The 27,124-nt window shown below is 40.2% G+C and overlaps 1 protein-coding gene across 1 annotated transcript in view; it reads left to right on the top strand.

Annotated features, from left to right (window-relative positions):
- Window positions 1-27,124, top strand: part of LOC135553442 (neutral amino acid uniporter 4-like) — a 238,937-nt gene that overhangs the window by 34,870 nt on the left and 176,943 nt on the right. The window contains exon 7 of the mRNA XM_064985558.1: window positions 23,248-23,417. Coding sequence (XP_064841630.1) covers window positions 23,248-23,417 — 170 coding nt within the window. The remainder of the gene's footprint in view (window positions 1-23,247; window positions 23,418-27,124) is intronic.

The raw sequence follows: 27,124 nt of genomic DNA, 5'->3' as shown, positions 1-27,124 counted from the left end.
AGGTATGCCATGGTGAGTTACCATGTTGTATTACTAGGTAGAGGTCATGACTAGGCGGACTGATTTATTTATCCTGCTAGGTCAGCTCAGTGTAACATGCAGCCGAGGTATGCCATGGTGAGTTACCGCCCGCTTCTGGTGGCTTGTCATGTCTAACACCCACCCAGTACCGTTGTATAACTGTAGTTCAGCTCAGTGTAACATGACCAACCATGGTGAGTCCCACAATGTTAATTTAGGTGTAACATGTGACACGTCTCACTTGCCAGCCATGGTCCCACATGATTTTGCGAGGTATGCCATGGTGAGTTACAATTATCAAGATGCACAAAAATAAACAAAAATGCCAGGTTAAATTACCAGAGATTCTCATGAGGTCAGCCATTATGACTTAGGCGTATGCCATGGTGAGTTACCTGGGCTATATCAGCTCAGTGTAGGATGACTTAGTTTTAAGTATGCCATGGTGAGTTGGAGATTACTTTTCAGCAGTGTAACATTTATAGCCTGAGTTACCAGGTTGTATTTTAGAGTGGGACAACTTTTGCCATGGTGAGTTACCAGGTTGAGACAAATCAGCTCAGTGTAACATGATCAATATTTATTTCTAGGCAATGTAGTAAACTACAGCCTAATCATGTATTACTGTAGAGTTCAGCTCAGTTAACATGACTAGACGAAATGGTGAGTTACTACCTTGTGTTTCTTTGCCCATGTAACATGACTATATGCAGTGAGTTCCCAATTACCTAGAGGTCGCCTCAGTGTAAATGATGACGAGATTGCCATGGTGAGTTACCAGGTTGTATTACAATCATCAGTGTAACAAAAAATATACAAAAAAAAGTAGATATTATAATATCTCAAAATCATTGAAATGTGGTTAACTAAAATCAAAGTTACAATTATTAAAATATAAAGATAAAGTGTAACATGACAGCCCTTAGATCATGTTGGTAACAGGTTGTATTACTGTAGAGTTCAGCTCAGTGTAAATGAATTCCCACAGTTACCAGGTTGTATTACTGTAGAGTTCAGCTCAGTGTAACATGACTATACGAGGTATGCCAGTGAGTCACACGTTGTATTACTGTAGAGGTCAGCTTTACATTTGAGGTATGCCATGGTGAGTTACCACGTTGTATTACTGATATTGCTAGTGTAACAATGCGTGGGGAGGTTGGAGGCTGTTAGTTGTATTACTGTAGAGTTCAGCTCAGTGTAAATGACTGGTATGCCAGGATAAATATTACAATGAGTCACAGATTGTATACGAGGTATGCCATGGTGAGTTTTTATTACTGTAGAGTTCAGCTCAGTGTAAAGACTAGGTAAATGCAATTTTCAGGTTGTATTACTGTAGAGGCAGCTCAGTGTAACCCACCCATGGTGAGTTACCAGGGCAAAAACAGAGAACATGACTTGTTCCTGACAAAGATATTATAAGGTCAGCCCAGTGTGATGACAGTATGCCATGGTGAGTTACCAGGTTGTATTACTGTAGAGGTCAGCTCAGTGTAACATGACTCAGGTATGCCATGGTGAGTTACAGGTTGTATTACTGTAGAGGTTAAAGCTCACCCAGCCTATCCATGGTGATTGTTGTCATTACTGTATAGGTCAGCTCAGTGTAACATGACTAGACGAGGTATGCCATGGTGAGTTACCAGTTGAGGTAGATGTAACATGACTGCGAGGTATGCCATGGTGAGTTACCAGGTTGTATTACTGTAGAGGTCAGCTCATGTAACATGACTAGACGAGGTATGCCATGGTGAGTTACCAGGTTATTGTTAAGTTTGAGTTCTAACAAAACAGTCTGCCATGGTTTACCAGGTTGTATTCTGAATGTGTCCGTGTTTTATGTTATTCTGTATTTTTCCATCATGATAGAAAGGCCCATGGCCCTGAAACTGTTAACAATGTTTCAAGTCAGCTATGTTGCATAACACCTATATACATCCATGGTGAGCCAACAGCAGATCAGCTCAGTGTAATATTAAATCACCAGGTTGTATTACTGTAGATTCATCAGTGTAACATGACTAGACGAGGTATGCCATGGTGAGTTACCAGGTTGTATTACTGTAGAGGTCAGCTCAGTGTAACATGACTAGACGAGGTATGCCATGGTGAGTTACCAGGTTGTATTACTGTAGAGGTCAGCTCAGTGTAACATGACTACGGGGTATGCCAGTGAGTTACCAGGTTGTATTACATCCATCAAGCTCAGTGTAACATGACTAGATAGGTATGCCATTGAATTACCAGGTTGTATTACTGTAGAGGTCAGCTAGTGTAACATGACTAGATGACATCCATCAAGCGTTAACAGGCAGATAATATTAAATCACAGTGTAACATGACTTGACGAGGTATGCCATGGTGAGTTACACCTGTATACATCCATCAAGCCAGTGTTACATGACTAGATGAGGTATGCCATGGTGAGTTACCAGGTTGTATTACTGTAGAGGTCAGCTCAGTGTAACATGACTAGATGAGGTATGCCATGGTGCGTTAACAGGTTGTATTACATCCATCAAGCTCAGTGATATGCCATGGTGAGTTACAATGGCATGTATTACATGTAGAGGTCAGCTCAGTGTTACATGACTAGATGAGGTATGCCATAGTGAGTTACCATGTTGTATACTCCATCAAGTCTGCAGCGGATAATATTAAATCACAATGTTAATTTATAACACCTATATACATCCATCAAGCAACAGCAGATAATATTTATTTATCCTGCTCACACCCGCACCTGCAGCCGCACATCCATCGGCCCGCTATGGTGGCTTTCATAACACCCACCCAGTACATCCATCAGGCCGAACCCAACCATAGATAATATTAAATTAGGTGTATGTGACACGTCTCACTTGCCAGCCATGGTCCCAGCAATTTTGCGCCCTATAGACAATATCAAGATGCACAAAAATAAACAAAAATAGGTTAAATTACCAGAGATTCTCATGTGGCCCATTATATTCCATCGGTATTACAGCAGATAATATTAAATAGGATAGACTTAGTTTTAAGAGAGTTGAGTTGGAGATTCTTTTCAGCTACATTTATAGCCTACTACCTTTTTAGGAGTGGGACAATTTTCAGACTGAGACAAATATTGGTGATCAATATTTATTTCTAGGCAATGTAGTAAACTACAGCCTAATCATATTTAGGAAGTACGGGCTTGGAAAGATTAACTTGTGTTTCTTTGCATCCATCATAGGCTATAGCAGATGGTTCCCAAAATCACATATATGAAAATGGGATTGAGGGAGAATTTACAATCATGAAAAAAATATACAAAATCAAGTAGATATTATAATATTCAAAATCATTGAAATGTGGTTAACCTTAAAATCAAAATTACAATTATTAAAATATAAAGATAAAATTCTACCAGCCCTTAGATCAGGGAAATATTAAATAATTCACAGTGAATATGGTGGGCTATAGTGCATAACACCTATTACTTTACATCCATATTAGCCAGCAATTGATATTGTAAAAACAATGCGTGGGGAGGCGGAGGCTGTTATATTGCGTCAATTAAACCTATATCACATAAATATCAAGCCAACAGCAGATAATATTAAATCACATATATGGTCACGGGCTATAGCTCAGCAATAAAGGGTAAATGCACCTATATACATCCATCAAGCCAACAGGGCAAAAACAGAGAACTCACTTATTCCTGACAAAGATATTATAATGTACCCTGATGACATCCATCAAGCCAACAGCAGATCTGTATTAAGTAGAGACTGGGCGTGGTTTAAACTCACCCAGCCTATCGTTGATTGTTGTCATACAGCTGGTACCAGCAGATAATCCAGTTTAGAAACTTATGTGTCGAGTATCTATGCGCTCATTCCCTAGATACCGTTATCACATATCTGGTTATTGTTAAGTTTGAGTTCTAAGCCAAAAACAGTCTGTGGTTTTAAATCACATATGAATGTGTCCGTTTTATGTTATTCTGTATTTTTCCATCATGAGAAAGCCAACATGGCCCAGAAACTGTTAACAATGTTTCAAGTCAGCTATGTTGCATAACACCTATATACATCCATCAAGCCAACAGCAGATAATATTAAATCACATATATGGTGACGGGCTATAGTGCATAACACCTATATACATCCATCAAGCCAACAGCAGATAATATTAAATCACATATATGGTAACGGGCTATAGTGCATAACACCTATATACATCCATCAAGCCAACAGCAGATAATATTAAATCACATATATGGTAACGGGCTATAGTGCATAACACCTATATACATCCATCAAGCCAACAGCAGATAATATTAAATCACATATATGGTAACGGGCTATAGTGCATAACACCTATATACATCCATCAAGCCAACAGCAGATAATATTAAATCACATATATGGTGACGGGCTATAGTGCATAACACCTATATACATCCATCAAGCCAACAGCAGATAATATTAAATCACATATATGGTAACGGGCTATAGTGCATAACACAGAAACCTCATAAGGCACAGAAACTCACATCAATACCTTTGTCAATTAACACTGTTTATCAAATAGTATTTATTTCTAGCAATCAAGAGGGAACTCTGATTGAACGACAAAAAAAAATCCCCTGTTTATGCTCTCCAACTGGACGTTAGCTGTCAGGGCTGAGATGCCCATGCATTGCCTTTTGTTATATACATGTCGGGGGGTGTGTGTGTGTGTTATTCACGAGCACATATTGTTCTGTCTCACGATTCCTGAGCATGAAACGGCACAAGGCATGTTCAGTGGCTATGATGACAAGAAATGGATTCCATGGGATTGAATGGTGGGCTTTTGCACAGATGTGGCTCCATCTATGGAGGGCAGGCCTCTGCACTCTAAGTGTCCCACATGAGTGATGACTGCTCACCTCCAAAGCTTGGAAGAGCACTTTGGGAACTACTTCCCAATCTGTTTGACTGTGATCCTGATTTAGTTGACATGCCGGTAATTGAAATGTAACTGCGAATTGAAGTGTCATGTGACCGAATGCATTCACGGGTCACAACGGAGGAGTTTTGGTTTCTGGCTCAAAGGGAATGAATACCCTGCTGTCTCCCTCTGAGCATAAATGCCACGTTTAAAACAGCGGGAACTTGGAAGTCGGAAAACTCCGACTTGAGAGCATTCAAGAAAACTGTGAAGTTGGGGGAAAAATTAGCTTCGACTGGGAAAAATCAATTTAAACAGTCATCCAACTCGGAAATCCAACTTGGGAACTCTGGTCTTTTTCTAGAGCTCCGACTTTCCGACCTGAAGATATCTGACGTCATGATTTCACCTTCCCAGTTGTCTTGAAAGCACCATACAAATCATGGTACCCTTCACCAGTTCATATCATCTGTGTGAAGCTATGAATAAGTGCTCTCGTCTGCGTTAAAGCCAAATATCGGGTATAAGCATTACACATGGTTGGGGTCTCGAAACTTTTCAGATATCAAACTGTGGTCATGGGACAAAATAGTTTGGGAACCCCTGGGCCATATCCTACTCCATTTAATTGAGACCACACAACGCACCAGATCTTGCACGTATGGCACTGAACTTAAAATCAGATTTTATTGGTCACATACACATATTTAGCAGATGTTATTGCGAGTGTAGCGGAATGCTTGTGTTCTCAGCTCCGACAATGCAGTAATATTCAACAATACACACAAATCTAGAAGTTAAATAATGGAATCAAGAAATATATCAATATTAGCGTGAGCAGTGTCTGTGGATAAATACATTTACAGTTGTTCCTCCTTTTAAAAGCTGTGAGCTGACTTGGAGGTAATTTGGGGTTAGGTACGGCACCCTGCATCACCACATCATTGCTCCAGACCAACGCAAGGGGAGTAAGAGCACTGATTATGCTTTTGGGTCCTACTGTGTCTCTGACAATGAATGGGCTTCATATACCTAAATATAAATAATTGATAATTGTGCACGACTTCAGTATTACTTACTAAAACTGTTGGTACACTAAGGTTTTTATTATTTTATTTTGTTAAGATATTTTGCTCTTGCTATAGTACTTAGATATTAATTTAGAATTCTCCAATCCTCTTATGCTGAGGGTTTCCTTTTTCGTTTTTCTCTGAATAGAAACACCATCATATTAGTTAGTTAATTAAGCCACATTTATTAAAAGCAGTCCCATGTACTATGTTATTACAAAAAAGGTTTTAAATTCTCTAGTAATGCCAATATGGGAGACTATCAAATGCTTCTCAAAGTTGCCCTCTGGTGGTCAAACTAGCACTAACTTGCTTTAAAACGTAAAAGATCGTTCACAATTAAATAACGTGCCATAGAATGCTGCAGCAGCCCGCAAGGTGCTGCAACTTTTTTAAAGGAGGAACCACTGTACAGTACAATCAAAAGTTTGGAAACACCTACTCATTCCAGGGTTTTTCTTTGTTTTTACAATTTTCTACATTGTAGAATAATAGTGAAGACACACAATGAAATGACACATGGAATCATGTTGTAACCAAAAAAGTGTTAAACAAATCAAAATACACTGCTCAAAAAAATAAAGGGAACATATAAACAACACAATGTAACTCCAAGTCAATCACACTTCTGTGAAATCAAACTGTCCACTTAGGAAGCAACACTGATTGACAATAAATTTCACATGCTGTTGTGCAAATGGAATAGACAACAGGTGGAAATTATAGGCAATTAGCAAGTCACCCCCAATAAAGGAGTGGTTCTGCAGGTGGTGACCACAGACCACTTCTCAGTTCTTATGCTTCCTGGCTGATGTTTTGGTCACTTTTGAATGCTGGCGGTGCTTTCACTCTAGTGGTAGCATGAGACGGAGTCTACAACCCACACAAGTGGCTCAGGTAGTGCAGCTCATCCAGGACTATCTTTTGTTATTCAACAGGACAATGACCCAAAACTCCTCCAGGCTGTGTAAGGGCTATTTGACCAAGAAGGAGAGTGAGGGACTGCTGCATCAGATCACCTGGCCTCCACATTCTCCAACCTCAACCCAATTGAGATGGTTTGGGATGAGTTGGACACAGAGTGAAGGAAAATCAGCCAACAAGTGCTCAGCATATGTGGGAACTCCTTCAAGACTGTTGGAAAAGCATTCCAGGTGAAGCTGGTTGAGAGAATGCCAAGAGTGTGCAAAACTGTCAAGGTGAAGCGTGGCTACATTGAAGAATCCAAAATACATTTTGATATGTTTAACATTTTTTTTGTTTACTACATGATTCCATATGTGTTATTTAATAGTTGTGATGAAAATAGTGACAATAAAGGAATAACCCTTGAATGAATAGGTGTTCTGGATAAGAGCGTCTGCTAAATGACTTAAATGTTAAATGTTAAATGTTCGAAATTTTGACGGGTGCCATATGTGATGGGATGTATAGACATAATGGACAGTATGAGGATATAATATTTACTATATCTGTAGAATATGTAGTAGTGATGCACCGATATGACATGTTTGGCACATACCGATATCCAATATTTTCCTTGCCCCCCAAAAAACGGTACGATAACCAATATTTAAAATGTTTGCGTCCTTTTAAGTTATCTAGTACAGTTAAATAGTTAGCACACACACATATACACAGAAGTCTAAGGCACTGCATCTCAGTTCAAGAGGCGTCACTACAGTCCCCAGTTCAAATCCAGGCTGTTTCACATCTTGCCGTGATTGGGAGTCCCATAGGCCAGCGCACAATTGCCCCAGCGGTTTTGTTATTGATGTCCTTTGACATCACTTTTGCACATTGGCTTTAAACTGGACATTGGGCTGATACCGATGTTGCCATTTTTTAGCTAATATGGTCAGATTCCCTTATGTTCACCGATATATCGTGCATCCCAAATACGTAGGATAGAATAGTGTGTGTGTGTGTGTGTGTGTGTGTGTGTGTGTATATACAGCAATAGTTGAATAGGATGACATTGACGAGAATGCAGTATATACATATGAAATTAGTAACTTGAAGCAGCTGGAATGAGAATGAGAGCGGACACTTGCACTTTCTCTTGAGCTACATGCACTGTTTTGCACTGCTTTGAGACAAGGATGGGGACTGGTCTTGGTAAATCAATCAGGTTTTTATTTTCGCTGAATCTCTGTTTGGGTATTGGTTTGCCTACAATTAGGGTGTGGAAATGTTAGGATTATTTTGCTCTTCACTCGCAGTCAATTAGTAGCCTACGCCTACTCTCGACCAGTCACGTTGTACAGCGCCACATTTTCTTAATGGAAACCCTGAGGCCTGCATAGGCTACTGTAAAATGCATTTTCCTTTTTTCATGAAATAGAAGCACCATAATATGAATCCTTTAATTAAGCTACATTTCTAACAGTATAAACAGCACATCAAATTCAATAATAATTTACAAAGAAATTATAATCAATCCCATATAGTCTGTTCTAACAAAGGTTTTAAAGTTTCTCGTACAGCCAACATTTAAAACAGTCAAATGCATTCGTAAATTCAATCGCTTCAGACGACGGTTTATTCATTTTTTAATTATTCAATGCTCCCTTTGTTATTTTGTTTTATAACTAAAATGCTTGACTATTTAAAGACATGGATGACTTGTATGCTGTGTGATAACATGCATGATTGATTGATTGGTATACTGTATATTGAAGTAGGCATTTATGCCAATAAGTAAGTTAGGCTAAAACCGCTACAGTAAACAGGACTCTTCGGCCTACAACTCCATGTCGTTTCAACAACTTAGCTTCTCAAAGATGTACTCTGGTGGTCCAACTAGCATTATCTCTTGAAACTAGCAATACCGGATCCGGGATCGTAATCATAGCCTCAAATTAATTAGCATAACGCAGCGGACATAAATACCCCTAGAAACTTTTCCTATCCATGAAAATCGCAAATGAAATGAAATAAATATATTCACAAAAGCTTAGCCTTTTGTTAACAACACTGTCATCTCAGATTTTCAAAATATGCGTTACAGCCAACGCTAGACAAGCATTTGTGTAAGTTTAGCATGGCATAATGCTATGCTAGGCTCTGCTGGCAGCAGGCAACATTTTCACGAAAATAAGAAAAGCAACCAAATTAAATAATTTACCTTTGAAGAACTTCGGATGCTTTCACTCAGGAGACTCCCAGTTAGATAGCAAATTTTCCTTTTTTCCAAAAATATTATTTTTGTAGGCGAAATAGCTCCCACTTGTTCATCATGCTTGGATGATAAATCAACCGGAAAATGCTACCTCTACAGCGCCAAACTTTTTTCAAAATTAACTCCATAATACGGACAGAAACACGGCAAACGTTGTTTAGGATACATCCTCAAGGTGTTTTTAACATATATATTCGATAATATATCCGTCGAGGCAATTGGTTTCTCGTAAGAAGCGATTGGAAAAATGGCTACGTCAGTATTTTACGCAATATCTTCTGCGGGAGACACCATGTGACCACTTGCTATATATGGTCCCTTACGGCTATTCTTCAATGGAAATGCGTAAAAGACGTCACAATGCTGTAGACACCTTGTGGAAAACGTAAGCTCATTCGTAGCTCATTCACAGCCATATAAGGAGTCATCGGCAGGAGGCGGTTTCAAAAAATGCAGCACTTCCTGGTTGGATTTTTATCTGGTTTTCGCCTGTAACATCAGTGGCACTCACAGACAATATCTTTGCAGTTTTGGAAACGTCAGAGTGTTTTCTTTCCAAAGCTGTCAATTATATGCATAGTCGAGCATCTTTTCGTGACAAAATATCTTGTTTAAAACGGGAACGTTTTTCATCCCAAAAATGTAATAGCGCCCCCTAATGCATAACTGGTTAATGGTAACAATGGCTGACAGTAAAGTACTATGACATGGCACTTCAACGTGCCATACCATTCCACAGAACACCGCAAGCTGTGCTGCAGTATGACACAACTTTCAAAGGAAGAACCACTGTAGGATATAGCTTACCTTTTAGGAGGACGATTTGCAGGCAGAGACAAATAAATGGGTAATCAATATTTATTGAAAATGAAAGGCACAACACTCACTCACTATGGTAACCTAACCTATGCGCGCCTTGATGATAAATGTTTTTTGATTGCACCTCAACTCACGTCGGTTAAGTGCCCTCGTCTTTCCTTTGTCAATATTTATTATGTACAGACACTGTAGTAAACTATGGTCTAATCATATTTAATTTCCTTGGAAAGAACTGTTCCGTGATTCTCCACCCATGCTTGCCTACGCTATTATTTTGAGACCACATATATTGGGCACTCTTCATCTCACACGCCCAACTGGGAGAGGAAAGGCAGGCTGCTTAACTTGAAGCAGAGAATTCTGAATTCTGAGTGTGTGTATGAATAACTTGGAAGAACGTGTCCCGATTTGGTGTTTTTAAATCACTGATTTTGAAGCTGATTCCCTGACCTGTCAATTTTTTTAATTTGCTGTTTTATGATTTTGTTATATTCTTGTAAATCCTATGGTTTTTGCTAGATTACTTGTAGTTTTTCGTGTTGTCTGTCTGTAATTGTGTAATGACTTGGTGCTGCCTATCTTGGCCAGGAAGCTCTTGAAAAAAGATTTGAAATCTCAATGAGCCCTTCCTGGTTAAATAAATAAATAATGTGACAAAGATGTGTTTTTAATATAATAAGTAGCTAAAGCATACAAATCAGAAAGACAACCGTTTCCAAATTATCTACGGGACAAAAATAAATCAAAATCATCTCAAAGTTGTCTGTCTGACCGCCTGCTCCCAACCATGAAAAATGCTGACTGCGTAGCAAGGATCTCTGTCGGGACCACAGGTCCTCTATGTTACTGTATGTATGGCCCAGCCCAGTGTAATATGACAAGACGAGGCATGCTATGGTGAGGTTTGTCACTCGGGGAGTGAGAAAGTACAAATGTGCTTTAATTGCCAATGTCGTTTGGGTCTCATTTAATGAATAGGGCAGGCCCAAATGTAATGAGACAGAGGGGGGCTAGCATTTTGTCTTTCAGGTGATTGATGACTGCACATTTCATTATCCCTCATGTTTAATAAACGCAGCTTCATCAAGTGCCAGACCACACACACACACACACACACACACACTAGCATCCAAGTACACTCACCCTCACACATCTATCTCCTTGGCGTGAACTTGCAACAACTTTCAGAAATGGGATATTTGCAAAAAAAAAACTCATACCCCCCAAGATGCCCTGAGTATTTGGTTCTCCGTTTTTCACTGGCACAAATTTTATCTGTAGCTCAGTTTAGAGAGAGAGAGAGGGAAGAAAGTGGTAATAGAAGACTACCCGCTGGGCACAGACGTCATTTCAACGCCTAGTTTGATTTACATTTTGGTTGAAGTTGTCAACAAATGTGAAATCAACATAAAATGTCAGTCATGTCATTGGATTTATGTTAAGTTTGGTGGAAAAAATACAAAAGTCCCTTACTTTAATTACTTTTTGCAAATCCAATACATTTTCCACATTTAATTCAACATATTTTTTTATGAAATGGAAATAGTTTATTCAGAGAGCCAGGGGGCCAGGGGCAGCAGACACATTTGTTTTCACCATTGGAATAGGGATGTGGAAATATAGTGCATGCATCATATCTGCAGGCCCCAGATAACTAGCTGCCATTGCTTGCATGAGCCAAGATGGAGAGGCTTTTCAGTGGCTCCCACTGGAGAAACACAGTGGAGCGTGCAACTGCCGGTTAGAGTGGTTCTGTTGCTTGTGTCTATTCCCCCACGCAGAAATGATGAGCTTCTGCCCTCAATCTGGTGGATACCACGAGTCTGTCTCTGGCCAATGCAGTGGTTCTCCTCTGCCTGTAAGAGGTGATATTACCTCTCCCCTTCCTCCTCTCTCCATCTTGTCTCATATTGAAGGCTTTTTGCAGTGTTCTCCTCTGCTCCTCTGCTCCCTGTACACTCATAGTAAGAGTTGCTATTCTCCATCCTCTTGGGCTCCTGTCTAGTAGGGACTTACACTATTACCACTTCTTGTCCTCTCTCCCTTTCTCTCACTCTCTTTCATTGTCTCATTCACCTAACCTTTCCCTCACAGCTCAGCACCCAGCATTAACTCTCCTCACAGGTCTCCACTGTACTTTCCTTCCTCAATTTCCTTCCTCAATGGGTCCGTAATTGGCTCTATTGCCTCCTCTCTTTCCCTAATGGTCTATTCTCCCTGTCCCATCTTCCCCTCCGCCGGGTTGCTGCCAGTGGGCTTTGTCTGATATCAGAACTACAGTAGGAGGAGAATGTATTTCATGGCTTTCCCTCTGGTATTGTGCGGCAGGTCTTTGCCGTGTGATAGCCTCTAAATAATTTCCAATAGAGTCCCTCTGTGGCTTGGCAGGGGGCTAATCCCTGCAGAGAGAGAGAGAGGGGGTGGGGGAAGCGGGACAGAGAGTGGGACAGGGGGATGAGCGAGAGCAAGGGAAAGGGTAGAGGGAGCGAGAGACCAGGAGAAAATATGTTTAGGGACCTGGAGAGAAGACAATATTTACAAATGACATCAGTTTGACCGGTTGTAAGGAAATAAAAAGCTGTGACTGTCGAATTGTAACAGCCCAGCACTGCGATCATCCTCTTTTACCGCTTCACCAAATCTTTCCCGAACGTTACTGTTCTGGCCCATCCTTTGCTTTATCTTCAATGCTCCATTTCACTGTTTTTCTCTTATTGAATCAAACTCTGACAGTGTCCTTTTTGCCTCCATGGATAGATGTTAACTATTTCTGCCCATTCCCAAAGCATTTGGCGATTGGCGCATAGGCTATTTGGTGTGCGTACATTTAGGCCCAAATTAGGCTTACGCACTAATGCCAGATAGCCTAAAATTATAATTTTAGCTACATGGCCAATAGCAATTTCTAACCTCCCTCTTACCTTCAGTGGTTGCTCCACTAAATGTTTTGAGATTATGCTGCGGGACATAGAGGTAATTTGTGGTTTAGTATGGTACTACTTCATTGCTCCAGACCAGCGCAAGGGGGAGTTAGAGCACTGATTATGCTTTTGGGTCCTACTGTGTCTCTAACTGAAAATGAATGGGTGACATAAACCTAAATAGAAACTGATAATTGTGCACAACTTCAGTATTATTTACTAACACTGTTGTAACAACAAGGTTTTAATTTTTACATTTTGTTAGGATTATTTTACTCTTGCTGAAGAATGTGTTCTTAACTGACTTGCCTAGTTAAATAAAGGTGTAATTTAAAAAAAATTATATATATATTTTTTAATTGGCCAAATCGGTGTACAAAAATACAGATTGCCGATTGTTATGAAAACTTCCGATTAATCAGTCGACCTCTAGTTAGGACCATAACCACGAGAGGACTTGAAAATGAGCCGGAGCTGAGAGGATCACCAAAACTAAAGGTATTTTGGTTTCAGTGAATTTTCTTTAAAAAAAATGTATATAGCCCATCATTGTGTAATAAAATCGATAATTAAATAAAGGTTAAATAAAATAAAAAAGTTCTATATTGTGTACTAAAAACTAGAATGTATTTTTTTGCAGAACATGCAACCATGCTGAAAATCATCCGTGGAGATCAGTTGACTGGACATGGGCCGAACCTAGAAAACACATGGTTGCCAAGAAAGCGGTTAGTTTTGCTTGATTCTTCAAATGTGTACACAGCATACTTTGCGGGTTCATCAGGTCGTCGGTTCAGCCTGACATTTCCAGTCCTCTTCTGACAACAGAACTTGACCAACTGCTCACCAGGCACAGCAAGGGCCGTCTGGACCGTTACGCTGTTCTGCTATAGCCTAATAAACACATACAGGTGGCTTATCTTCAAAATGCTTTATTATCCAAATGTAAATAAAATCATGTACTGTATTTATTCATCAACGTCATTTTGCTTTCGTTAATATAATAATAATAAAAAAAACTATTTCAAAATGACGATGTTTATTTAGTTATGGATCCATAACAAATTATTATGGGAATAAATATCACTGAATTACAGAAATATTGGAACAAAGTTGTCCAATGAAGGGGAACAAATTGTTGCTTACTGGAAAATAATCATGGTCACGTTGGACAGCGCAATTAGCGGGGCTATATTTTGGCCTTTATGGGTGGCGCACAACTAGCCCAGCGTTTCTCTCTCTAAAAACAGAAATAAATGTTTTGGCCTTTACACGTTATTTTGGCCTTTTTATTCAGATTTTTTTAAATCAAAATAACCTCCAAAATATTGTTCTATATTATTAAGTTGATGGCACAGTCATATAGACCGGCACTTACATAAAGCTGAGTGACTCACTCATTCATGGCTTTGGATCAAAATAAATACGTACCAACATTCTTTCTGATAGTCGTTAATTAATAAATGTTTTGGTTATCCTGACCTGGACACCATGTACAGTACTATAATAGTATTATAATATCCCATTACCAAATGCTCTCTGTATTTTGATACTTTGTGGATGGGGGCTCCTGAAGTGCAAAATGCCTTGCTACAGATGCAGGTTCGACAGGGTTGACCCATGAGGCGACTTTTGGTTTTAATTTAGAATAGTTTATATGTAATTTTTGGCAGAGAGTCACATCATATTTTTTGATTATACCGTAGGCGACATGAGTCTCACCAGTGTTGAGTAATGTGCTGTTAAAAGTGGTGTAGGTCTTATTTATTTAAAGAGCATATTGAAGTTGGAAGCAATAGGATTTGAAGCAAAAGCCTACAACCATTTTAGCACCTTTTTTGCGCTGCTCTGAGACAAGCATGGGGACTGGTCTTGATAAATCAATGAGATTTTTATTTTAACTTATTCTCCGTTTGGTTAGACTAGAATTAGGGTGTAGCAATGTTATGCTCTTAGTGTAACCTTTATTTAACTAGGCATATCAGTTATGAGCAAATTCTTATTTAAAAGGACAGCCTACTCCTTCCTCCCCATCGGGGAATTGAACCCCGGTCTTCCGCGTGCCCACACAACATGGGGATTCTTTAGCTAAATAGCCCAGTACTATAGCCTACTTGTGACCGTCACGTTGTACAGCGCCATATTTTCTTTTCCATCCTAATGGATACCAAGAGGATTTTTTATTTTTCTTGGAATAGAAACACCATAAAAAGCAAAATTCGTAAAATCAGTCCCAAATACTATGTTCTTACAAAAAAGGTTTTAAGATAGGGGGCAGCATTTTCACTTTTGGATGAATATCGTGCCCAGAGTGACATGCCTCCGACTCAGTCCCAGATGCTAATATATGCATATTGTTATTAGTATTGGATAGAAAACACTGAAGTTTCTAAAACCGTTTGAATGATGTCTGTGATGGCAGGCAAAAACCTGAGACAAATCCAACCAGGAAGTGGGAAATCTGAGATTTGTAGTATTTGAACTCACCCCTATTGAATACACAGTGGGATATGGTTTATTTTGCGCTTCCTAAGGCTTCCACTAGGTGTCAACCGTCTTTAGAACTTTGTTTCAGGCTTCTCATGTGAAGGGGGGCTGGATAGGAGTTGTTTGACTAAGGGGCCTGCCTGCAGCCCCTTTCTCAGTCACGCGTTTTCACTTGAGCGTTAGCTCTCGTTCCATTGCTTTTCTACAGACAATTGAATTCTCCGGTTGGAACGTTATTGAAGATTTATGATAAAAACATCCTAAAGATTGATTCTATACTTAGTTTGTTTGTGTTATAGGAATTAAATTCCTTTGTTTTATTTAACTAATTCAATTCAACACTGTCCACTCCTAAGAATTTGTAAGACCCTTATTTGCATAAAATGGACAGAGACCAGTCTCAAAATCAATCAGTAGCGTTTATTCTCGAGAGTACTGAACACGATACAGTTTACCACAGGTTATGAACTGAAAATTGCGTCATTAGTTTTCAAACTGTTCCGTCTCTTCTCCCACCCTGGTACAAAGGCAGTATATCAAGCCTTCCCACATCGTCTCCCTACCAATTTAATATAATTTATGACCGAGCCAAGGTCTTCCTGTGTAGATAAGCATTCCAGCCATTCTGACGATAAGTTCATTCATTTCTACCAAGGAACAGACAGTCATTGTTCTAATTCTTGATTAGATTTACACACATTATATTCAGTACTAGATAAAAAGAAAACTCATACATCTATACAGTAACATAATAGTATTCTGATTAGTCAGTCCTGATTGAAATGTATATATAATTTAGTAATTATTGATAAAAAATCCCTTAACAGTTTGACAAGTTTCTTCGACCTGTAATATAACTTTTTGAACATTTCATCCGAATCGACCAGATTGCGCTTTTGGATTTGTTTACCAAACGCCCTAACAAAAGAAGCTATTGGATAAATAGACATAAATGATGGACATTATCGAACAAAACAAGCATTTATTGTAGAACTGCGATTCCTGGGAATGTATTCTGATGAAGATCATCAAAGGTAAGTGAATATTTATAATGATATTTATGAATAATGTTGACTACCCAACATGGCAGATATTTCTCTGGCTGGTTTGGGCTCTGAGCGCCGTTCTCAGATTATGCTTTTTCCATAATGTTTTTTTAAAATCTGACAGCGGTTGCATTAAGGAGAAGTGTATCTAAAGTTCCATGTATATGAGTATTTCTGTGAATTCATGTGGCTCTCTGCAATATCACTGCATGTTTTGGAACTACTGAACGTAACACGCCAATGTAAAATAAGATTTTTGGACATAAATATGAACTTTACCAAACTAAACATACATTCATTGGGTAACATGTTGTCCTATGAGTGTCATCTGAGGAAGATCATCAAAGGATAGTGATACATTTTATCACTATTTGTGCTTTTTGTGACTCCTCTCTTTGGCTGGAAAAATGGCATAGTCGTTTGTGGAGCTTTCGCTGTAAAGCATTTTTGAAATCGGACACTGTGGCTGGATTAACAAGAATTTAATCTTTGAAATGGTGCCTAATACTTGTATGTTTGAAAATTAGATTTGTGATATTTCTGTTGATTTTGTATTTGGCACCCTGCAATTTCATTGGCTGTTGGCGAGGGGTTTCCGCTTGCAGAATGGGGTTAGACAGTCCTAGACAGGTTAACGAGGCAAGTCAGTTAAGAACAAATTGTTATTTACAAGGACAGCCTACTCCTTCCTCCCCGTCGGTAATTGAACCCCGGTCTCCCGCAGGACACAGGGATTCTTTAGCTAAATAGCCCAGTACTGTACTGTCGCTAGCAGAACCCCAGTCCTAGACAGGTTAAATTCTCTAGTACAGCCACTATTGAAGGCTATCAAATGCTTTTCAAAGATGCCCTCTGGTGGTCAAACTAGCACTAACTAGCATTATTGGTACCAGTGGTTCACACTTAAATTACGTGACATAGAATTCTGGGGCACCATGCAAGCTGTGCCACAGTACGTGACAACTTTTAAAGGACAAACCACTGTAGATAAGAAGCTCTCCCTGAAAGAGAAGGGATCCTTAAATGAACAGTGATAATTATTTTGAATAGCAATACTACTCCACTATTGATATTACAATGGCCACTACTAAACTCGCGGAAGAAAACCAAAGGAATAATTAGCATCAACAATGAACTTTTCAAAACACCCCAAAATAAATTATTATAATCAGACTCTGGTGTTTAGGAGAGGTGAAGGTCGAGATTCATGCTTGTTGACACACCTCTGAAACACAACACTGCACTGCAACCAGTGAGTATATAAAACATATTTCATTCAGGCTGCAAAGGCATTGGTTTCCTCCTGAACTAGTATTCTTTAATGGAGTTCAGCCAAGGTTCGCCAAAAAACTGGGGAAATGTGCAAACTGTCTTTAGTTCAGCCAAGTAAAAAACTGGGGAAATAAAACACTGTAGCTTGTGCTACATTGTGTACAATGTTTAGCCAATCAGGTTGCACCAGTCTGTTGTTTACCCATGTCTGAATGCTGTACACAACGTACAGGAGTAGCATTAACTTCCCAAGCATCGTGGTGGAAAATGGTATTCTAATAAGACAGTACGTAGACCAAACAATTAGTCAATTTGTGTGAGGAGAAATAGAGGAAAATGTGTCGATGGCTCACAGGCGCGTCATCACCGTTCATTTATAAGCTCAGTGACCGTTACCTCCAGGAGAAAACTATTGCAGTTTTCCAGCTGATTGATCTCCTTTTTTTTTGCCTCTGGCCATGACAAGTGGTTGTTCTTGACTGGGGAAGCAGAGCCCACTGTATTCTTAGTTCCTACTCTACTCCACAGCCAGCCAGGAAGAGTTATGCAACTGCAGGATATACAGTAGACTAGAGAGCTTAGTCTGCCAATGACCCTATGTTTTTTTTTCGGGACTATATCTTGTTAATATATTTAGATGCATTTTTCATAAGCATATAATTTGTTTATGGCTTAATGCAGATGTATTTTCTTTTATAGTGCTGCTATTCATTATTTTTTTTATACAGAAATCGTGTGTTCGGTCGGCGTTTTTATGTTTGTGATTTAAAATGCAAACCGATGCCAGAATAGCAAACTGTTGAGTGCATTTGCAAGTCTCCAGTCTCATCACACAAACGCTCCCAGCACCTGTCACACACAGATGAGACCTGGGTTCAAATACTATTTCAAATATCTAATTTACTTTCAAATACATTCATACAAGTAAGTGTTCATTCAGCAAGTTGAATAGTTTAATGTATTTGGAAATATACTTGGAAAGTATTTTAAATACTCAAATACACTAACTCAAATGCACTCCCATACATTTAACCCAGGTATTTGAAAATAGTATTTGAAATACACTAGTGTTCAAAAGATGGGGGTCACTTAGAGAAGTCCTTGTTTTCCATGAAAACATACATGAAATGAGTTGCAAAATGAATAGGAAATATAGTCAAGACATTGACAAGTTTATACATAATGATTTTTAATTGAAATAATAATTGAGTTCTTCAAACTTTGCGTTTGACAAAGAATCCTCCATTTGCAGCAATTACAGCCTTGCAGACCTTTGGCATTCCAGTTGTCAATTTGTTGAGGTAATCTGAAGAGATTTCACCCCATGCTTCCACAAGTTGGATTGGCTTGATGGGCACTTCTTACTTACCATATGGTCAAGCTGCTCCCACAACAGCTCAATAGGGTTTAGATCCGGTGATTGTGCCTGCCACTCCATTATAGACAGAATACCAGCTGACTGCTTCTTCCCTAAATCGTTCTTGCATAGTTTGGAGCTGTGCTTTGGGTCATTGTCCTGTTGTAGGAGGAAATTGGCTCCGTCCACAGGGAATGGCATGGCTTTGCAAAGTGATAGCCTTCCTTCTTCAAGATCCATTTTACCCTGTACAAATCTCCCACTGTCTTAATATTTAATTTTTATTGGTCAGTCTGAGATATGACTTTTTCTTTGCAACTCTGCCTAGAAGGACAGCATCCCGGAGTCGCCTCTTCACTGTTGATGTTGAGACTGGTGTTTTTGCGGGTACTATTTAATGAAGCTGCCAGTTGAGGACTCTGTTTCTCAAACTGGACAGTAATGTACTTGTCCTCTTGCTCAGTTTCTATTCTGGTTAGGGCCAGTTTGCGCTGTTCTGTGAAGGGAGTAGTACACAGCGCTGTATGAGATCTTCAGTTTCTTGGCAGTTTCTCGCATGGAATAGCTTTCATTTCTCAGAACAAGAATAGACTTACGAGTTTCAAAATAAATGAATATTTTTTCTGGCCATTTTGAGCCTGTAATCGAACCCACAAATGCTGATGCTCCAGATACTCAACTAGTCTAAAGAAGGCTAGTTTTATTGCTTCTTTAATCAGAACAACAGTTTTCAGTTGCGCTAACATAATTTCAAAAAGGGTTTTCTAATGATCAATTAGCCTTTTTAAAATTATTAACTTGGATTAGCTAACACAACGTGCCATTGGAACACAGGAGTGTTGGCTGCTGATAATGGGCATCTATACTTCTATGTATATATTCCATATAAAATCAGCCATTTCAAGCTACAATAGTCATTCACAATATTAGCAATGTCTACACTGTTTTTCTGATCAATTTGATGTTATTTTAATGGACAGAAAATGAGCTTTTCCTTCAAAAACAAGGACATTTCGAAGTGACCCCAAACTTTTGAACGGTAGTGTAAGTGTTTGAAAATCCTGTCTAATTTTTTTCCAGACTATTTGTGTTTTCCAAATAACCATTCAAAGACACAAATAAAAGTACTTGTTTTCAGCTGTTTATTAGAAAATACTCAAATACACAAAGTCATTTTAAATACCAGATAGACGTATTTGGACGCAGGTCTGACACACACACTCGCACGCACCTTAAGTTGCTAGTGTTGTGCTGGGGAACATACAACGTGGGATGCAGGTGCCTTTTGATATCTGATAGCGTGGGCCTGGCCACGAGGCAAGGCGTGGTGCGTGAATTAAAGTTTTTGGATTGGATGACTTCCTTGTCTGTGTATGGCTGGTAGTAACCTGGGAGATTTAGCATAAGGTGTCAGGGTTGCCTGATGTGGCCGTAACCCATAATCTCCTGCTTCACTCACAGGAAACCACAGAGTGGACCCATGATTAATCACACCACACACAGATCTATTCCTCTGGGGGTGGTGTGTGTGTGTGGGGGGTGTGGGGGGGTGGGGGGGGCTCATCTCAGCAGCCTGCCAGTACATCAACCATACTTGCTTCCAACACACACATGACATTCCTTTCGCAACACACTTTCTCTACCTTTAGACCTCTACCTTTAAACACGGTCCCTGGCCCCTGTTATTAAACACACTTTAGACTAAACACTGTCCCTGGCCCCTGTTATAAAACACACTTTAGACTAAACACTGTCCCTGGCCCCTGTTATTAAACACACTTTAGACTAAACACGGTCCCTGGCCCCTGTTATAAAACACACTTTAGACTAAACACGGTCCCTGGCCCCTGTTATTAAACACACTTTAGACTAAACACGGTCCCTGGCCCCTGTTATAAAACACACTTTAGACTAAACACTGTCCCTGGCCCCTGTTATAAAACACACTTTAGACTAAACACTGTCCCTGGCCCCTGTTATAAAACACTGTCCCTGGCCCCTGTTATAAAACACACTTTAGACTAAACACTGTCCCTGGCCCCTGTTATTAAACACGGTCCCTGGCCCCTGTTATAAAACACACTTTAGACTAAACACACTTTAGACTAAACACTGTCCCTGGCCCCTGTTATAAAACACACTTTAGACTAAACACTGTCCCTGGCCCCTGTTATAAAACACACTTTAGACTAAACACTGTCCCTGGCCCCTGGGACTTTAGACTAAACACTGTCCCTGGCCCCATTATAAAACACTGTCCCTGGAATGTTATAAAAACACTTTGACTAAAATGCCCCTGTTATTAAACACGGTCCCTGGCCCCTGTTTTTTAGACTAAACACTGTCCCTGGCCCCTGTTATAAAACATTCCAGGCCCCTGTTATAAAAATATTATGAACTGTCCTGGCCCCTGTTATTAAACACGGTCCCTGGACCCTGTTATAAAACACACTTTAGACTAAAACATTAGTCATTGGCCCCTGTTATAAAACACACTTTAGACTAAACACGGTCCCTGCCCCTGTTATTAAACACACTTTAGACCACAGGCAGCTGGTGGGGATGACTGGTTCATTGGGGATGGAAAAACTGAAATGGTATCAAACACCTGGACCATTCCAGACAATATTATGAACTGTCCTTCAGCTGTGCTTTAGACCAAACATTGTCATTGGCCCCTGTGGTCAAAACATGTCTGGGCCTCATGGGGATTGAAATACACCTGGACCTGTAGAATAAATACAGCTGAGACTGTTGTCAAAACATGTCTGGGCCTCTATTCCAAACACACCTGGACCTGTAGAATAAATACAGCTGAGACTGTTGTCAAAACATGCCTGGGCCTCTATTCCAAACACACCTGGACCTGTAGAATAAATACAGCTGAGACTGTGGTCAAAACATGCCTGGGCCTCTATTCCAAACACACCTGGACCTGTAGAATAAATACAGCTGAGACTGTGGTCAAAACATGTCTGGGCCTCTATTCCAAACACACCTGGACCTGTAGAATAAATTCAGCTGAGACTGTGGTCAAAACATGCCTGGGCCTCTATTCCAAACACACCTGGACCTGTAGAATAAATACAGCTGAGACTGTGGTCAAAACATGTCTGGGCCTCTATTCCAAACACACCTGGACCTGTAGAATAAATACAGCTGAGACTGTGGTCAAAACATGTCTGGGCCTCTATTCCACACACACCTGGACCTGTAGAATAAATACAGCTGAGACTGTGGTCAAAACATGTCTGGGCCACTATTCCAAACACACCTGGACCTGTAGAATAAATACAGCTGAGACTGTGGTCAAAACATGTCTGGGCCTCTATTCCAAACACACCTGGACCTGTAGAATAAATTCAGCTGAGACTGTGGTCAAAACATGTCTGGGCCTCTATTCCAAACACACCTGGACCTGTAGAATAAATACAGCTGAGACTGTGGTCAAAACATGTCTGGGCCTCTATTCCAAACACACCTGGACCTGTAGAATAAATACAGCTGAGACTGTGGTCAAAACATGTCTGGGCCTCTATTCCAAACACACCTGGACCTGTAGAATAAATACAGCTGAGACTGTGGTCAAAACATGTCTGGGCCTCTATTCCAAACACACCTGGACCTGTAGAATAAATACAGCTGAGACTGTGGTCAAAACATGTCTGGGCCTCTATTCCAAACACACCTGGACCTGTAGAATAAATACAGCTGAGACTGTGGTCAAAACATGTCTGGGCCTCTATTCCACACACACCTGGACCTGTAGAAAAAATACAGCTGAGACTGTGGTCAAAACATGTCTGGGCCTCTATTCCAAACACACCTGGACCTGTAGAATAAATACAGCTGAGACTGTGGTCAAAACATGTCTGGGCCTCTATTCCAAACACACCTGGACCTGTAGAATAAATACAGCTGAGACTGTGGTCAAAACATGTCTGGGCCTCTATTCCAAACACACCTGGACCTGTAGAATAAATACAGCTGAGACTGTGGTCAAAACATGTCTGGGCCTCTATTCCAAACACACCTGGACCTGTAGAATAAATTCAGCTGAGACTGTGGTCAAAACATGTCTGAGCCTCTATTCCAAGGCTCTGTTTCAAATCCACTGGTTCAAAACAGTTCTCACTCTTATCTCCCCTGTGTGTGTTTCTCTCTGCAGGACCAATCAGATGGTGAAGATCCTGTACTCCTTTGGCGTGTTTGTCAGCTTTGCCATCCAGTTCTTCGTCCCGGCAGAGATCATGATTCCCCCGGTCCAAGCGAGGCTAAGGAAGAGCTGGAGGGCACCCTGTGAGATGATCCTCAGAGGCCTGCTCGTCTGCCTGACCTGTGAGTACCTTCTCTGTTGTGTATTGTATGTGTGTGTGTGTGTGTGTGTGTGTGTGTGTGTGTGTGTGTGTGTGTGTGTGTGTGTGTGTGTGTGTGTGTGTGTATTCACACGCACACGTACACAAAGTTGAAGTCGGAAGTTTACATACACTTAGGTTAGAGTCATTAAAACTCGCTTTTCAACCACTCCACAAATGACTTTTTAACAAACTATAGTTTTGGCCAGTTAGGACATCTACTTTGTGCATGACACAAGTAATTTTTCCAACAATTGTTTACAGACAGATTAATTCACTGTATCACAATTCCAATGGGTCAGAAGTGTACATACACTAAGTTGACTGTGCCTTTAAGCAGCTTGGAAAATGAAAGAAAATTATGTCATGGCTTTCAAAGCTTCTGATAGGCTAATTGACATAATTTGAGTCAATTGGAGGTGTACCTGTGGATGTATTTCAAGGCCTACCTTCAAACTCAGTGACTTTTTTGTTGTTGCTTGATATCATGGGAAAATCAAAAGAAATCAGCCAAGACCTCAGAGAAAATTGGAGACCTCCACAAGTCTGGTTCATCCTTGGGAGCAATTTCCAAAATGCCTGAATGTACCACGTTCATCTGTACAAACAATAGTACGCAAGTCATACCGCTCAGGAAGGAGACGCGTTCTCTCTCCTAGAGATGGACGTACTTTGGTGCGAAAAGTGCAAATCAATCCCAGAACAACAGCAAAGGACCTTGTGAAGATGCTTTAGGAAACCTGTACAGAAGTATCTATAGCCACTGTAAAACAAGTCCTATATCGACATAACCAGAAAGGCTGCTCAGCAAGGAAGAAGCCACTGCTCCAAAACCGGCATAAAAAAGCCATATGGTTTGCAACTGCACATGGGGAGAAATGGGAGAAATGTGCTCTGGTCTGATGAAACAAAAATAGAACTGTTTGGCCATAATGACCATCGTTATGTTTGGAGGAAAAGGGGGAGGCTTGCAAGCCGAAGAACACCATCCCAACCGTGAAGATGGGGGTGGCAGCATCATGTTGCGTTGGTGCTTTGCTGCAGGAGGGACTGGTGCACTTCACAAAATAGATGGCGTCATGAGGCAGGAAAATGATGTGGATATATTGAAAGTCAAGACATCAGTCAGAAAGTTAAAGCTTTGTCGCAAATGGGTCTTCCAAATGGACAGTGACCCCAAGCATACTTCCGAAGTTGTGGCAAAATGGCTTAAGGACAACAAAGTCAAGGTAATGGAGTGGCCATCACAAAGCCCTGACCTCAATCCTATAGAAATGACAAATTCAGCAAAACTGAAAAAGCGTGTGTGAGCAAGGAGGCCTACAAACCTGACTCAGTTACACCAGCTCTGTCAGGAGGAATGGGCCAAAATTCACCCAACTTATTGTGGGAAGCTTGTGGAAGGCTACCCAAATGTTTGACCAAAGTTAAACAATTTAAAGGCAATGCTACCAAATACTAATTGAGTGTATGTAAACTTCTGACCCACTTTTGAATGTGATGAAATAAACTAAGGAGGAAATAAATCATTCTCTACTATTATTCTGACATTTCACATTCTTAAAATAAAGTGGTGATCCTAACTGACCTAAGACAGGGAATCTTTACTAGGATTAAATGTCAGGAATTGTGAAAAACTGACTACATGTATTTGGTTAACGTGTATGTAAACTTCCGACTTCAACTGTGTGTGTGAGTGTGTGTGTGTGTGTGTGTGTGTGTGGTGAACTGAATTACTGACTGCTTGTTTATCTGACCTGTGAGTACTTAAGTTGTATCTACGGTGTACTGATGGTGTATAACAGCTGTGAGTGAGTGGGATGATCCTAGCCTTTTATACATTTACTACAAACTATCCCAAGGGAGTTTATTTCTCTAGAGTTTGTGGGTAGCACAACTGCTTGTGTATCTATGTAGCTGGGTTGTGAGAAACATCTGAGAATCTTGTCTGTTTCCTCTGTCTGATTTACAATGTGAGAGTGGTCTCAGTTGATCGGACCTGGAATGAATCTCTTTGGCTGAAAATCATAAAATACTTTTTACATATTTTTCCCTATGCAGGCAGGCAGACAGGCAGCCCCCAGATGTTGAATGAATGAACTAGCAGAAGATTTACTGCGGAATGGCTGCTTGTCATGGTGCTTTCAATTATCTCACTGTGTCTGAGTTGCACTCTTCAAAGACTTTTATGGTGTGTGTGTGTGTGTGTGTGTGTGTGTCTATACGTAGTGGGTGTTCTAGTGGGATACCCCAGGGAGAACCCAACCCAGGGAGGTACAGATGTAGCTCTTCCCCTCTTTATCTCAAAGTAAACACTGATGCCGTTAGTTTCCTCCTCTTCATCTCAAAGTAAACACTGATGCCGTTAGTTTCCTCCTCTCCTCTTCATCTCAGTTATCACTGATGCCGTTAGTTTCCTCCTCTCCTCTTCATCTCAAAGTTATCACTGATGCCGTTAGTTTCCTCCTCTCCTCTTCATCTCAAAGTTATCACTGATGCCGTTAGTTTCCTCCCTTCTCTTCATCTCAAAGTAAACACTGATGCCGTCAGTTTCCCCCCTCCTCTTCATCTCAAAGTTAACTTGGATGCCGTTAGTTTCCCCCCTCCTCTTCATCTCAAAGTTAACTTGGATGCCGTTAGTTTTCTTCCTCCTCTCTTGTCTGAAATGATTAATTGGAAAAAGTTAAGTTAAAAGTTGGCTAATGGATGGAAGAATAATGAATAGCATGACTGCATAAAATAGGAAACTGCTGAGGAAGAGGAGAGCATTAGAAACAGATCCTCAGGATATGTCTGTCTGTCAACACACTACATACCAACTAATGTGGCCAGTCGGGCCTGCGCCTGCTAGGATAGGATGCTACACTGTCAATGTGGGGGAGGCCTGTTTGCCCAGTTCTATTTTAACCAACTCCATACTCTGCCTTGTAGTCACCAAGAGCCCTGTCCATGGTGCTGAACTGGCTGGGGGAACAGTTTGAACCGTGTCCATGGTCCTGAATTGGCTGGGGGAATAGTTAGAACCCTGTCCATGGTCCTGAATATGCTGGGGGAATAGTTAGAACCCTGTCCATGATTCTGAATTGGCTGGGTGAATAGTTGGATCTCTGTCCATGGTCCTGAATTGGCTGGGGGAATAGTTAGAACCCTGTCCATGGTCCTGAATATGCTGGGGGAATAGTTAGAACCCTGTCCATGATTCTGAATTGGCTGGGTGCATGTTTGGATCTTTCTGTCCATGGTCCTCACAAAATGGATGGCTTCTAGGCCTGACTGAAAGGAAAATTATGTTTATATATTGAAGCAACATCTCTTGACCAGAGGGAAGTTAAAGAAGTGAAATTTAGTGACAACCAAATGCAATGAACACAAGCATCAACTATGAAGTTTAAAATGTATTAAGGACAACAAAGTCAAGTTTATAAATATACCATCAAAAAAGTAATTGATGAATTTTGTTGGCAGAAACTGAGCTCATGTAGTATCTCTATTGTTTTGTCTTAATGCCCATCTTTGGATAAATTAAACACCTCTGTCTGAGGAATGGAGCCTCCCAGAAGTGATATAACAGTTAAAGGCAATGCTACCAAATACTAATTAGTTATGTAATCTTCTGACCAACAAGGAATGTGATGAAAGAAATAATTTTTGAAATAAATCATTCTCTGTACTATTATTTGACATTTCACA

Source organism: Oncorhynchus masou, chromosome 13 (assembly GCF_036934945.1).
Source record: "Oncorhynchus masou masou isolate Uvic2021 chromosome 13, UVic_Omas_1.1, whole genome shotgun sequence".
NCBI lineage: Eukaryota > Metazoa > Chordata > Actinopteri > Salmoniformes > Salmonidae > Oncorhynchus > Oncorhynchus masou.
The sequence above is the reverse complement of the archived record's forward strand: the minus strand, read 5'-3'. Positions and strand labels throughout refer to the sequence as shown.